This window comes from Amblyomma americanum, chromosome 4 (genome assembly GCF_052857255.1).
Source record: "Amblyomma americanum isolate KBUSLIRL-KWMA chromosome 4, ASM5285725v1, whole genome shotgun sequence".
Classification (NCBI taxonomy): Eukaryota; Metazoa; Arthropoda; class Arachnida; order Ixodida; family Ixodidae; genus Amblyomma; species Amblyomma americanum.
The window spans coordinates 171,370,181-171,385,144 of record NC_135500.1 but is presented as its reverse complement, the minus strand read 5'-3'; the positions used below and the strand labels follow the sequence as shown (position 1 = coordinate 171,385,144).

The window sequence follows — 14,964 nt, the reverse complement described above, 5'->3', positions numbered from 1 at the left end:
TCACTCCAGGTGCCATTTCTGTGGCTCGCAATCTGCGCAATCTCATCACCATTCATTATCCCGTCACGACTTTCTAATGGAATGGTGCGAGCCTCTCGTTTTTGTTTTGTTTTGTTTTTTGCCCGAAGAAGCGCCTATGAAGTGCCGGGATAGAACACCTTGCGTCTTACATTTCTCCCTTTAGACGTGAAAGCTTACGAGCCTTTAATGTGAGCTGATGGCGTTATGACGCTACGTGATTGAAATGTTGCGTCACTTCACCGTTAGCATTAGCTGGTTACATTTTACCTGAGAACCCAGTAGACATTACTTCACCACTGGCAGCGAACTGCCCCCACCAGCCTCGATTAGAGCCTGAATTCGAAACGTTATTATCTTCCACTTGTTAGAAGTGTGCTTGGCGAGCTTCTCTTGTAGTTCTTTCTGGGAGCATTAATACAAGAGTGGACATGCACATGACCTTGTTACTAGGGTGCGTCCGTAGCGCTGCCAGTCCCCACTTTAGATGGCGTGGCTAGCACTACCTTCTTCAGCAAACACCAGCCTTCAGCAGAAAGAATGCCACCTGTTTGCAAGCAATAATTACATTCAGCAAACACTGTCGGAAATTTTCATACCTATGTCAGATATTTGCTTGTGAATAGAGAAACTTAACCAGTGTGTGAGTGACAGAGTAAGAGATTTCGCTTCGTCAGACAGTTTGTCTTCTCCAAGTTTTGCATTCACACTACTGCCGTGAACTAGATGAGGCCCAGGTCAACTAGTACTGGCAGCATAAAAACTTTTATTCGAAAAAACAAGTATGAACTTTTTATTGTTTTTTATTATTGCATAAATGCATTCTTGACCTTCAGTTCGCACTTTTGGCGTTAGCATCCAGGTTCTGAGCGCAGCTGCGATATCACACCAGTTTGAGTGCCTCGATGCCAGAGTCGATTTAGAATTTTATCCTAAGACTTAGATGCTTAGTAGAAGTATTAGATGATTTCATGCCCTAAAAATGCGAACATGCTGTTTTCCTAAAAGCTATTTTTGTGTTGCTAAATTCAACCCATGCCTCAGAATGGCGCTCCTGTCACCACCCTGTTTTCTGGGGATGTTTACTGGCTCTTATTGTTGGTAACGCAATTTCTCAAAAATCGACCGTTTTGACAGGTACCCACTATGTTTAAACGAGGAAGGTATGCAAGTACTCTCATTCTAAACAGTGTCAAGTAATTGTTCGATAAATGTACTCTTCCCCCCGCCTCGGACTTTCTGTGTGTGCTTGCGAAAAACCTTCGTCTTTTGCGTTCTTCAACAAAGTCTTTGCCATAAGGTGGGTCAAGCAGTCGGAAGTCTTCGCAAAACGCTTCTAAACACTTAACCAGGACTCTTGGAACGTCTACGTAGGGGATATGTGTAGTTTTACAAAGGTGCGACAAAGCCTTTTCTCACTACTTTTAGGTAAACACCTGCGGCCGTATTCTATGAGCTGTTCATCTTCCGCTGCCTATTTTGCGTCCATTTGTTCTTCTGCCAGTGGTCACTCAGATATACCCGGGGCTTTCAAACATCCGTGGCTAGCGACCCGTCTATTGCTCGGTTGACGACAGGCCTCGCCACTGGCGACATATTGCATCCAATTTCAGCCATTAGTAAGGCCCGGTCGCCAGCCACCTGATGGCTAAGCCACTTCCCACAGACGTATGAAAGCCGCGGGTATATCTGAGTGACCACTGACAGAGGACCAAGTGAACGCGATATGGACAACGAAAAATGGACAGCTTATAGAATACGGCCCCTGGACAATACCTGTGAAGGGATGGATTAAAGAAGAGGTGAAACAGAAATAGACATTAAAAAGGTGACGCTTACGATTGGTTTCGCCGAGTTTCGTGACTTACAAAGCATAACTTAAGCATACTCAATCATTCTTTTTTACCCTTTGTCGACAGTCATCTGCATGACGTCTCCACGTACCGTTTCTGCATCAGTAGGCTTCAACGAAGCAAAGAACTTCTGAATTTGAAGCCAATCTCTGCTAGCTATTCTGAATTCCCTCAAGCTTTCTGTGCGACATCAAAATGCTCAATCTCTATTTATTTTATTAGATAGCGTTGCTTCCCTCTTTTTGTTGCTTTTTCAAACTGGAATCATTTCGTCACCCAGGCGGGCGCTTCACGGTGTTCCCATCCGGAGAGCTCCACGTCCGCAAAGTGGACCCTGACACTGACAGTCACCGCAAGTACTACTGCCAGGTCAAACATAGGCTCACCGGCAAGGCGTTCAGGAGTTCAACGGTGGCCAGGCTCATCATTATCGGTGAGTTGTCTTTTAGACGTTTTCGAAACACCCCGCAGCAGACTTGTCAGATTTTCGACCTGTCGCGGCTGTACAAGGAGCCCACAGACGCTTCCCGCCAGTAAACTTGAAATTACCCAGCCTTTGCTGTGGCCATCAAGCAGCGTCAAAAGAGTAGAGATACTAAAACCAGATGTCGAGAGCACGCCCCATATATTTAAATATTTTTATTCCACTCTCCTTAAGTTTTTGTTTTGTTCTGAGCTAGCTGCTTCAAACGGAGACTGCGGAGAATATTGCATACACGGCACTGTTCAGGCTCTCTGCGTCCGCAAGGCACCCACAGGATTCCAGACAAATTTTGGGCGACTTAATGCTCACCATTAGTTCCTTAATGCCATTAGTTTCTTTTCGGCGACCATGTATCCTCCTGTCAGAATGCGCTGACAATACCCAGTTAAAAATTTTCAATTTTGCTTTTCTTCATAGTGAATGGATGATTACGTAGTCCTGCATGTTTATCTGGCTAATTTATAATATACGAAAATACTTGTGTGTCAGATGGTCCGCATAAAAACCTGTCAGTCCCATTTTGGTTCCGCAGAAACACCCCGGTTGTATTTTCTCATAACTTCCGGCTTTAAATAATAAGCAAAAGCTTTCTGACTTGTAATGTCGCCGCAATCGGCATTCTCTCCGCAATATGTCCCCAATCCGCTCCAAATTCTCCAAAGGACGTTCGGTTCGAGCGCTCCAGTTACCTCGCGGTGCGAGCATTCCGCCTCTTCCACATTCCCAGCCGTATCGAACAAACATTCGGCGCATATGACACTCTCGCGAAACGTATAAGCCACGGCCCCTGGCGTCATTAGCGGCGGGGGCGGCGGCGGCATTTCATCGCGCCATCAGGGGATCGCTGTGCGCAGTAGCTCGCTCGTTGTTTTGCCTCCGTCCGAGCAGTGGCGCCATTTATTATCGCCGGCGGTGCTAATCCCGGCGTTTATCGGCCGGCACCACCGCCAGTAGCAGCAACAGATGAAGAGGGCGTGAGCGCGCGCCTGTGTGGGACTTCATGAGGGCAGCTTCATGCAAATTCGGGTGAGCGCTGCTAACTCGCCGAGGCCCGGGTCAGTCTCTGGGGAAATTGGCGGAGCAGGCGGCGACCGGTGCCACCGCCTCTCTCCCTCTTCCACAGTGCCCCTCTGCTTTCTTCTCATCTCTTTCTCCTTCCTTCTATCTCTCTTTTCGTTTCGCATCGCACAGTCCAGACGAGTACCGAGGCCGCGCGCAAAGCCGCACGCTCTCCAGCCGCGCCACAGTCGCTACCAAATTGATTTTGCTCCGGAGCCATCCCCGTCCTTGTCGTGGTGAGGAGGATGCTGTAGGCACGCTTAAGAGGAAGAGGGGTGGGTGGGCGTCTCTCGTGCGAACACGAGCATCAGCCCTGTCGAACCGGTAATGATCATCAGCGACGACGGAAACAAAAAGTGCGGCCCGCGATGTAATAGGACTTCCTCTCGCTGCCAAATCTCTTTCTTCCTTTCTCTCTCTCTCTGTTCTGTCGTTCACTTTTACGAAGCACGGCTGCCGCTACAAACCTGCCGGCCCGCCTTCCTGCCAGGATGCAAATTTTCATTCGCGAAATATGCAGATTACTTCTGTGCTCACGCAAGCAGCTTTTGTTTCCCTCACCTCCACCGCGCCTGCTTTTTGACGCTATTGGCCCTCATCACCTCCGCCGCCCTCCTCCATCCCTCCCAAAAATTAAAGAGCAAAAACGCAGAAATGAAATGCTTTCCGGCTGCGACGACTCCTTTCCGCAGTCTCTTTTGTTTTGTTTTTCCTATCTTTTTTCTTTCTCCGAACCCATTATTCAAAGAGGCATCATCAGTGTTATGCGTGTCATTGTTCGCCACTCGGTTATGCTCATTTGCGTGCTTTCCTTGCTATAGATCAAAGTTCCTGGTTAGATTTTTTTATTATTTGTTTCCGCTAGCCGACAACGCCTTTATGCATTCCTCTCGACGCGTTCTGATGGCGCAAAAGAAAAATATCTGTGCACAGAACTGAAAACAAAAAAAGACCAGTGGAGCTGTTTCGCCGGGCATCTGGGAATATGAATGCATAAATCTCGGGTTAGATTTTTGGCGCCCGCATCGAGAGAGCCTGCGGTATAGCAGGCTTAACGACCCTGGCTACCAGGCTGCGGTTTTCTTTTTGTATTAGAACATGCGCGAAACTTTCGCTGTACCGTAGTCTGGTACGAGCTAACGTTACACTTTGGCTGCCTCCTTTTCTTGGTGTTGCGTTTTCAGTGCTTTCGCTCTCGAAATTGGAGATCATTTGGGCTGATAACGGGGAGCCCCGCATTCAGACTTTGAATATGCTTCGAGAGTGTTGTTTCCCTCGTTATAGTTCGAATGAAAACCGTCGTGTGGGTCGTCCGGGCATATTGCGAGTGCCTCTATCGATCCGCCGCTATCTCTGCTTGTGGAGGAGTACGAGTGGAGAGGATAGGAAGAGGGGGAAGGTGCGAAACGCTTCGTGGAAATAAAATAAGCGAAAAACTGAGTCAGTCTCCTCTGCTGGGGATTGCAAAAACTGTTCTGCTATCTCTTCACTCCAGCTTATTAACGCGCTCTGAGCCCCAATAAAGCTTGATGCGTGTTGGGGAGGGTATTCGGTAAATATTCATTACGAAACCCTTCTCTTGCAGAACCTATTTCCGCCACCTTCATGCTGCCTGAAATCAGTGAAATGTGCACGTTATTTCGCAGTTTCACTAGTAATTTTTTTCTTATAATCAACAAGCTTTGTTTGTTTGTTTTTTATATAAAAGCACTTTGCAGCTGTGACGTTACTACCGCGTGGAGAAATCAAGCAAATAGAAACTACATGCGCTTATTACGACAAGTCAATTTTCGTTCTGGTATGGCAGTCATTACAGACTTTCAGTCACTGCTTATGCCTTTAGTTACTTCTCAAAAAGATTTCACGCCGAGAGCGTTGATTAGAAGGAAAAGAAAACAAGGGTAAGAATAGAATAGATGCAAGCGCTGAAGGATTAGTTGTTTGTGCAGATACAAAAATGCGGTTTCAAAACAATTTCACATTTTTTTTAACGCTCCTGCTCGCTTTTCGCCGATTTGTCTTAGCTCGATGCCTCTTCTCTTCCCTATGTGCTGATTTAACCGGTAGCGCTTTTAATGCACCGTGCTTCATCGTGGGATGGTAAGACGCAGATTGCCACTGCAGCTGCATGCCATCATTCCATTCTGTCAACAGAAACGTGATGGTGGATCCGATATTGAGGTTGAACTCATTCACGCCTCGCATATACTCTGGATTTCCCTCTGCAGCATTCATGCCATTTATTCTTGTTACCTCCAATTCGCCCCCTTACTTTGTACTGAACATAAATCGTTATCACCACGTTATCATCATAATCCTCACTTGCTCCACTGCAGGGCAAAGACCTCGACCATTGAGGTTCAATTGGGCCTGTCACGCATTAAGCTGCGGCCATTTTATCCAGGCTAATCTCCAATCTCATCTCCCTTCCTGACTTTCTTCCGCCCACAGCTGCGTTTTCCATCCCATGGCATTTATTCTGTTACACCAACTGACGCTCTAGCGCTCTGTTCGCCATCCCACCGATGTCAGTTTCCTCCTCTTCATTCGTATAGGATGTCGCCAAATCGAGTTTGTTCACTGATTCGATCTGCTCTCTTTCCGTCCCTTCTTGTTACACCCTTGTCCTTTTCTGTCCATCGCTCGCAGCGCTGTCCTCAATTTAATTCCAGATATTTCGTTAGCCTGTGAGTTCCTGCCACGGAAAATCGAGCTCCAAGCCCTCCAGGCCACCCTGGCTCCCTGTCCATGTCGCCGTTGCCTCTGCCCTTCTGCTCGGACAGCAACGCCCCAGCGGTTCTTCTCGTCATTTCGTTCCTACCACTTTCCTCCGCCAAGTCTTCGAACAGCTGCACAACGCTAGCCATGCAGGCATTCGTGCTACTCAGCGGCCCGTGACGTCGAAATTCGTCTGGCTAAGCGTCAACCGAAATGCGCGTCAACCGAAATGCGCGTCGCTGAGCTCGCGAGTGCTTGAACTGCCAGCGTGCGAAACAGAAGCGCCACACGGGGTCGCCTTTAGGTTAGAACCAACATTTCCAGTTTTCCAACTGTGGCTTCGACCATGTTCATGTCGGCATTGTTGGCCGTCTTCCTCCAGCACGAGGCTTCCGCTACATTACCAAGTGTGTCGACCGCTACACCCGGTGGCCCGAAGCCTTTCCTTTGCCGGACACCACGGCATCTACTCTAATCTACTCTACTAATTTATCGGCTTGAACTGGCTTTGATAGTCTAATATCCAACCGCCTCGGAAGGCAGTAACATTCTACGATAGATAGTGAGAGCATAGCAGTAAGCTACTGTACGTAACCTGAGAGCGCCTGTAAAGAGCAATCTATGTCGTTCTTATTCTCCTCGTTAGTTTCCGCGTCTGTGATCACCACTTTGCCTCTGTAGATGCACACCATCAAAACTACCGAAACCTCACTATCTATTGTAAAATGTTGTTGCCTCCCCAGGCTGTTGGGCTGTTAGAATCAAGTCAGTTCAAGCCGATAAATTCAGATTAGTACTTAAGAACCGCACGCAAAAAGAAAGTGTAGTAATTCAAGACCCCCCCCCCCCCTCCATTACTAGCATGATGAAGTCAACTTTAAGGCAAATTTCATTCATTTATCCCCAGTTATTTCCATCCTACGAGCAGCCATGGCCCCCTGTGCCAGACCATACCCAACAATTTAGGATAAAAGCATTTCTGAGCGGGACACCGTTTATGAACACATCTTTTTTATATAATGTAAGATTTCACAATAACAATCAATATAAGCACACATCTTTATGAACACATCTTTTTTTATATAATGTAAGATTTCACAATAACTATCAATATAACCACAGATCATGCGACGGCAGTCTTGCATTTCTTTTTCTGTTAACGTTTTTGCTATCGTCAGAAGCCTTCCCGTTGGTTTTCTGTGGCAGTTCAAAGTGTTGGATGCGATCGATGGAAACACTTCAAAATAAAGATTTTGCTACATATCAGAAGAATAGACCATTAGCTTCAATATTTCTATTACAGTATCTTACAGTTTTGGACATGGACTTGCTTAATCTCCTTTCCCTTTCTGACCCTCTGTCATTAACGCAAGAAAGGGGCCTAGTTGGTGTTTCTTCATAGTGGAAAACCGCGCTGCTTTGAGATCAAAAGAAACCTGCGCTGAATTCGTCATTTCGAAACTATGAACCAACAAGCCCGAAAACTAAAATTGCTCAGATTTAAAGTATTAGGAGCACGAGGGCTTAGTTTCAATATAGCACATTTCTCGGTGCCCCTAATTGGCTGCCGCCCGGGGGGGGGGGGGGGGTGGCTGATATTTGCCAAGCCCAATGATCTCGTAATCTCATCGCTCTGCTAGCCTTTTTAAGAACACGTCAGAACGACTATAATTCAGAGTATATTAGGCAACATCACTGCGTAAGTTTCAGGTGATCGTAAATCTATCCTTCGCAAGCCGGCTGATAATTGCTTCACGCGAGGTTTTAAGACACATTTGATATGTCCTGGCAATTCAATAGCTTTAAATTCTTATGGCCGGTTTATTGAACGTGTTACGCGCAAAGTAAGATTTATTGCGTGAGACAAAATTCTATACGCCCTCACAACGTTGCCTTTTTCATCAGCGCAGCAGCTGTTTTTTTTTTTCCAAACCCGAGTCCTAATGAAGAGCACACTGCATGCGACGCGTATTTGTGTAATCCCCTTGTTAGCACACCTTGCTTTTGATTGGTTAGTGCTGTTAGCAGCTGAACGCGGAAGTTGTAGTTTAGTACGGGTGCGACTGCTGATCATCGCAACCCTTGAGGGGACGTGGTAATTAGCGCTCCAGGCGAGCACTGCCAGACGCTTCCGGTTTGTTTGCTTGCTCAGGCAGCTCGAGCAGAGGCTGGTATTGATCAGCGGGCCGGGATCGGAGACATCTTCTACTGCGCGCCCACATTGCTCGGCTGGTGGTTGGGAGGCTTCTTTTTTGCTGGCGATGAGCAACCTCCGGTCGATGTGCGCAAACGCGAGAAAAGGCTTCAGACGGCTGTGCGAAAGTCGCAGGCTTTTAAAGACAAAGGTTGTCGATGTTTTCAGCGTCTCAAGGTAGGTGTTAAAAATAGCTAGCATGTGCACGGCACACTCATGGTTATCATCATCATCAACGAGATGGAGTTCACAGGAAGAGAGGCCTCTCCCAATGTTCGCCAAGGGTCCATGTTGCGCCATTCACAGCCACTTCATCCCATGAAGCTCCCGAATGTCAGCTCTGCAGACTTTCGATCACAACGGGCTAAATTTTCCTTCCCTTATATATAGTTCCCTCTATTTTTTTCTTTTTATGCTATAGAAAAATTCTATCTGGCTTTGCCCCTGTTTGGTAATTTCTGATTGATTTAAACCCGCTGTGCCTTAGGCGATGTCAGTTGGGAATTTTTGTTTTAATTTTTAGAGGGAGCTAGCGTAATATACGTATAGGTAAATGTCTTGGACTAACAAGCTTTTGGTTATCAATTCAGCGCGTATATGACCCTCTTAGGTCTGTTTTTACCTTTGATTTTCGATAGGGTATCAATAAGATGCACGTCAGACGTGGCCAACTAACGTGGTAGTAAAAAAAAAGTGTGCTATTTGATTTTCAGTCATTGAGGTACTGCAAGATTACTCGCCAAGACCATCCTGGTGTTACGGTATGCAGAGCTCTTTGTTATTATCTAAGAGCTTTGATTGTATGTAGGGTTTAACGTCCAGATTGGGCAGGTAGGATATGAATGACGTTGCAGTGAAGGAAACCAGGCTAATTTAAACAGTCCGGGGTTCTTTAACTTTCACTGACATCGCACAGCAAGCGGCCGTTGACCAGCCGTGACGAGTGCTAAGACCCAGCTAGCTTATCAATGCCTTACAGAACTGAAACGGTTTACTCGTCGAAACGCAGACTAGTTGATTGAGGCTTCCCTCCAGCTCATTGTTCATTTTGGGCAGTGCCTTATTAACTTGTTTCTCTCTCCTCCTGTCTCCCTATCTCTCTCTTTTGCTTCCTCCTCTCGACAGACACGCACGTGAACACGGCTCCCAGGCTGACCGACCGTCGGCCCGTGGTGCGGGCCCGCCAGGGAGACAGCGTGAAGATCCCGTGCGCGGCGCAGGGCTACCCGGTGCCCTCCTACTCGTGGCACCGCGTCGAGGGCGGCTGGCAGGTGGCGCTGGACTCGGCGGGCCGCGTGTCGCAGGCCGACGGAACGCTGCTCTTCAGGCGCGCCTCGGTCTCCGACGCCGGCAAGTACGTCTGCGTCGTCAACAACTCCATCGGCGAGGACCGCATGGAGACACAACTCGTAATCACAGGTGAGTTCTGCTGCACTTTAAGCTGAAAGACTGCCTGAACTTCACGCCCTTCAAGCGCCGAAACAAGCGCCATGTTCTCGTTCAAATTATGTGAGGGATGCATCTCGTGCATGGGAAAATGGTTCGTGCGCTCATTTCAAGTCAAGCTGGAGTAATCTCGCGAACTCCAGGAACCCAAATGGCACCGTTCGAACAACGTCTTGAGCAAATATTGTTGAATAATGCACCACACCGGCGGTATGACTAAAAGCTAACGCGGCATGCCCCTCAAAAAAAAATTAAATCTAAGGCGATCTTCTGTGAATCGTCTGAATGCGTTACCATTTTCAGCTGCTGTTGAATTCTGTTGTACTCCACCTCCACAGAGTATGGCTTCGTACCCTTAACGGGTTAATGCCCAGAAATGCGGAATTGGTAATTATCTCTATTACATTAATGTATGCCTGGGAGTCCTTATACCACTGCTGGCGCAATGGTGCAGCGGTTGGGCGATGCGCCCCTGCCCTGGCGTGTGGCAGTTTCGAACACCGACACCGGTGGTGCTTGTGCGACACCGGTTTCTCTTCCCGAGAAACTTCTCGCAACCAATCAATAATTAACTGCCACCTGCCACAGTAGGCAGTTTGCTCACAATCCGGTGGGCAGGTTGCCATCTGCCTCGACGGGCAGGTTGTGACGACGTCACAAAGTTCGCAGCGCGTCACGCGCCACATGTCATGCGTGACGGCCGTCACCATATTCGCTTGCACACGCTCTTCTAATGCTAACGTATTAATAAATTAACATTTCAGTTTGGGGTCTACATCCTGAACGCTTTCTCAATGATATGTGGAGAGCGGATGTCGCGAAAATTTCGGGCTTTGTGGAAATCGAGACGCAAGAATGATGATGCAGCGTTCTTATGTCATAAACTTCAGCATGGTTTGTACCTTGTCTGCAATACGAGCTTGAACTCTATGTGGACTCAGTAAAGGGAGGAAAATTTTCACGTCAGCGACAGAGTGATCGTAAAGCTTTGAATCATTCGGCCAATCATATAAAAGCGCTTAGAAATCAAATTACGCAACTTGCCAAAAATCAGTAATGTGGCGCAACTTGTGTCCAGGTACATTAAGACATAAGAAAAATTAGCGCCAAATCAGCCTCAAACTATACTCGTTCTCATGACAGCCAGCGACGGGGTGGCCGTAAAACTCTTAATCATTCGGGCAATCTAAAATATCTCTTAAAAATAAAATCATGCAAATTGCTGAACATCAAAAAAGGGCCGCCTATTGTGTCCAGATACATTATAAGATAACAAAAATTGGCACCAAATCAGCCTCAGCCTAGTCTCGTTCTGCGCAGCATCCCGCTGCCGTCGACACTGCTGCTGCCGCTGCACGCTTGTTTTGGCTGCTGTTGGCCCGAATTCTGCTGGCGCGTGCGCCTGTCCTTTTGTGTTCTCCCAGTTCCGACTTTTCAATCATCCTGCAATGTGCTGTTTTAAACAACTCGCTAAAAAACAGTGACATACGAATTTCGTTCAAGTGGATCCAACAAGCAGCTCGTTTGTCACTGTCTTCACAGTGCCGGTTAGGGTCCAGCTTTGAAACTAGGACCAAAAAAAAAAGGGGGGGGGGGGGGGAGAGAAGCGGTACTGCGATCCTCTCAGCAGACTATACAAGCCAGCTCCATTCGCATTTCAGGATGTGTTACGTCATAAAAAAGAGACAAAATGATGTGTAGTATGTAGTCAGTGCTCACTAGAATAAAAAAATTGTTACTGGCGCACTCCTCGTAAATATGCTTAAGTAGAACATGTTTTCGGTCTTACTTTACCACGTCCTCGCAAATGTCTGATAAAAACGTGTTTTTTCATACACGTTGGACTGTCGATGATTATTTAATGTACGGTTCACTTAAATACCATCCGTTATTAAGGTCCAGCCTGCGTTAAAAGAGAAATGGAAATAGCGATTAACCCCTTTTCTATTGTTTAGTCAAGGAAAATCTATAAAATATCAATTGATGTGGCACTTTCCTTCTTCCGGGATAAAAATCTGAGTGACCCGTGCTGAGAGAAGCGTGCGGACGGATAAGAGTAAAAAAAAATTAGCATGCGGCTTTAACCGACCATGTACTTCAATGCAGTGAAGGTCTTTTGTGCTTTGTCCTTCAGTTTCCAACGTGTTCAATTGCTTACAAAGAGCCCATTTTTCAAGATAGACGGTAGAGCTGGATATCCGGAGCAACAGCTTGGAATTTGCACTAGCTAGCTTCCTTCTTTCTTTGCGCGCTTACTTCTATTTATATTTGCTTTGACTCGTTTCTGTCCAGCGACTCGCGAATATGACATCACACAACTTGCATAATAAATTCAACAATGTTTGTGAGCACCGCATAAAAAAAATAACTGATTAAATGTGCAATAACTAAATGTACAATTCAGTAAAGAACAAGCCCCTGCGTTCATGTCAGTGAACTGCTTCACGGTACCCTCACATAAAACTTGTCACCTTCCTAAAGATAGCCAATAAGATCACTTTGATGACCTAACAATTATCGATAACATACACTTGAGCTAGGGAAGTCAAAAGTAGAGGATTGGTCAGAAGTTCGTAAACCATGATGTCTACTTTTTAATAGTACCATAATGATCTGCAGCAGCAACAGCCTAACTACATCCACAGAACCACAAACACCTCTCCCATATACCTCCAATTATTCGGGTCCCGTGCCAGCTGCGGTCACCTCATCCCCGCAAACTTCATCTCATCCGCCCATTTGGCCATCTGGCGCCCCCTGCTAGGCTTGTCCTCTCTTGGAATTCATTTCGTTACTTTGAGGAACCATCATATTTGTTCGCTGACCTATTCTGCTCACTTCCTCTTTCTTGGCGTTACACCTGTCATTTCCCTTTCCAAAGTTTGCTGTGCTGTTCTAAACTTAGATTAAACCCTTTTCGTTAGCATCCACGTTTCTGCCCCATAGCGGTATATAGTCGGGACTTTAAGGCCCCTGTGAAGCTACTAAAGCCATCAGAGAAGGGATTGAGACTATTATTCTCTCTCCAGAGATTATCAGCTTCGGGGGTGTCCTAAGCGCCCCAGAAAGATACCCTGTGGCGTGGGTATTTGTGATCCACCCTGTACATATTTGAAACGAAGAACGCAAATGTAGCATTTTCGTATCTTTTTTCCACCAAATGGTGCTCAGCTCAATAAACCTGCAATTTTAATACATCCACTGGGCTTAGGAATAACGTTAAAAATCACGTGGCCATGGAGGGGGGCGCCCCTATGTGGGTAGTGTCGATGTGGAAGGAGGGGGGGGGGGGGGGGTAGTGCACTCCGTTTTAACATAAATCTTTAGCATGATAGGGCAGTAAACTATACACATCATGAACTGCTTATTATCGTTAAAAAGCGAACGCGCAACTGACGCAAGAGAAAGTTGCCGATTTGATAACGAGCATGTGCAGCTTAGAATCGCCGGCAGCTCTCTCTGTCTCTCCGTTTTGAGCATTCTTTTTTTAAAGCGGGCGCTCGGAAAGGGTGTAAAAGGTCATCCACCGCAGTAAACGATGATGAGACATCAAAGTTTACTGCGCCCGCCTACCCCCCTCCCACCAACACGTCTCGATGGCGTTCTTCGCTGTTGCGTCATGGCCCGGTGGAAAGGGCGCCCTGTGTCTACATTTAGGCACTTTATACTGGTCCGATCTTTCATACTTCTTTACTCGTTTTTCGTATAGGCTTTCACGGAGCTTTCCTGCTTTATCTGCTGTGGAAACCGCTTTCCCTTTTCATTTGTTTTCTTTTTCTCGGCGCCTGTTTACGAGTTCACGTTTTACGCGCGCACCCAGCCATTCGGCGCGGGGTCAGAAATATGCACCACCTTCGAGAACGGCCGGCCAAGTAGAAATCCGCTTTAATTCCAACTTTTCCCCTTTTCTTTCACTTTCACAAGGCGCACTGCCTTCACGGCGCCCGCTCACATTCAAAGCGGTCGTAACAAAAACTGCGCTCAGACGGATCGGAACGTGCCAAGGGCCGGAAGAGCGAAAACACTGAACGATAGAAGGAGCGCAGGAAAAGAGAAATAAAAATGAACGATGAGAAAAAGAAAAACGATGACTGGAATAGAAGGAAGACTAGATGGAACGTAGCCTGCCGAGAGAGCAGAGGAGGGGTGTGGGCTGTGGAGAAATGTGTCGGAGGTCGGATGATGTGAGCGATTCCGCGGAGGAAAAAAGCGATGATGCTTTGAAATTTAAAGTGGGTCGTTTCGCCACATCTGCGTTTGCGGGTAACGGGGCGGTGCGATGTAAGGCTTGCGCTCTTCGTAGCTAGTGGCGTAACCCCCCCCCCCCCCCCGCCCCCTCGCCTCCTATCCCCTTTCGTCCCTACGGCCTCTTCCCTCAACTTCCCGGCCCCCGCTTCTCTTTCGTCCTCATGCCTGATGGCCGCCCCCGCCGTTGCTTTCTTCGCGACGACATATCGACGAAATCTTCCCCCCGGGGGACCGCGCAAAAGCGAGCAGTGCAGGCACACTTGAGGTGATTGACGACCTGAAGGCGAAAGAGACTGCATAGTCATTCCCGCCTCGGCGGCCGTGGCGCTCAAGTGTGCCGCGCGCGAAAGCCACTCTTGCGCGCGCGCCGGGCGCCATCCACTTTTCATTCGTTTCTCGCCGAAGTAACTGCGCCTCTCGAGCGAGCGAGCGCCGACTGTGGTTCTCTTTGTGGCTTTCCGACTGCGTTCTAGGAGAGGCTCTGGAGCTCCCGCGTGGTTGCTTCGAGGGTAATGCCTGTTGGGAACGCATTTAAATAAATATACGCCCAATTATATTCGCAGCGGAGGTTGTGAACTACTCGTTTTGAGACCTAAAGCCAATAATCGGAACGTCGTTGGAACTTTTTAGTCCGGTATATATGCATAGCTCTCGACGACCGAGCGAAATGGACATTGTGGTTTTAGACTTTCCCTTTCTTTTTTTCCTGGTAATTCGAGGGCGAAAATGGGTTAGAAGGTTCAGGGAATAACGAATACAAACGCCGACACAGCGCTGGTCTTCCGTTCGGTTTTACTGAGAAAACTAAGCGGTGTGTTAGCCTTGTGCCAGCGGTAAATGTGAACAGTACAGCTCAAAGGAAGGTGGCTTTTCGAATAGAGCAGTTAACGTCCCGCCCTGACCCTGCTGTCTGCATTTAAGGCTGAACGTCGAACAAGAACTCA

The 14,964-nt window shown here is 47.4% G+C and overlaps 1 protein-coding gene across 1 annotated transcript in view; it reads left to right on the top strand.

Moving 5' to 3' along the window:
- The window catches only part of LOC144128652 (cell adhesion molecule Dscam1-like), a 312,363-nt gene that overhangs the window by 197,704 nt on the left and 99,695 nt on the right, over window positions 1-14,964 (top strand). Inside the window, exons 4-5 of the mRNA XM_077662219.1 lie at window positions 2,152-2,304; window positions 9,452-9,745. Of these exons, the coding sequence (XP_077518345.1) occupies window positions 2,152-2,304; window positions 9,452-9,745 (447 nt within the window). The remainder of the gene's footprint in view (window positions 1-2,151; window positions 2,305-9,451; window positions 9,746-14,964) is intronic.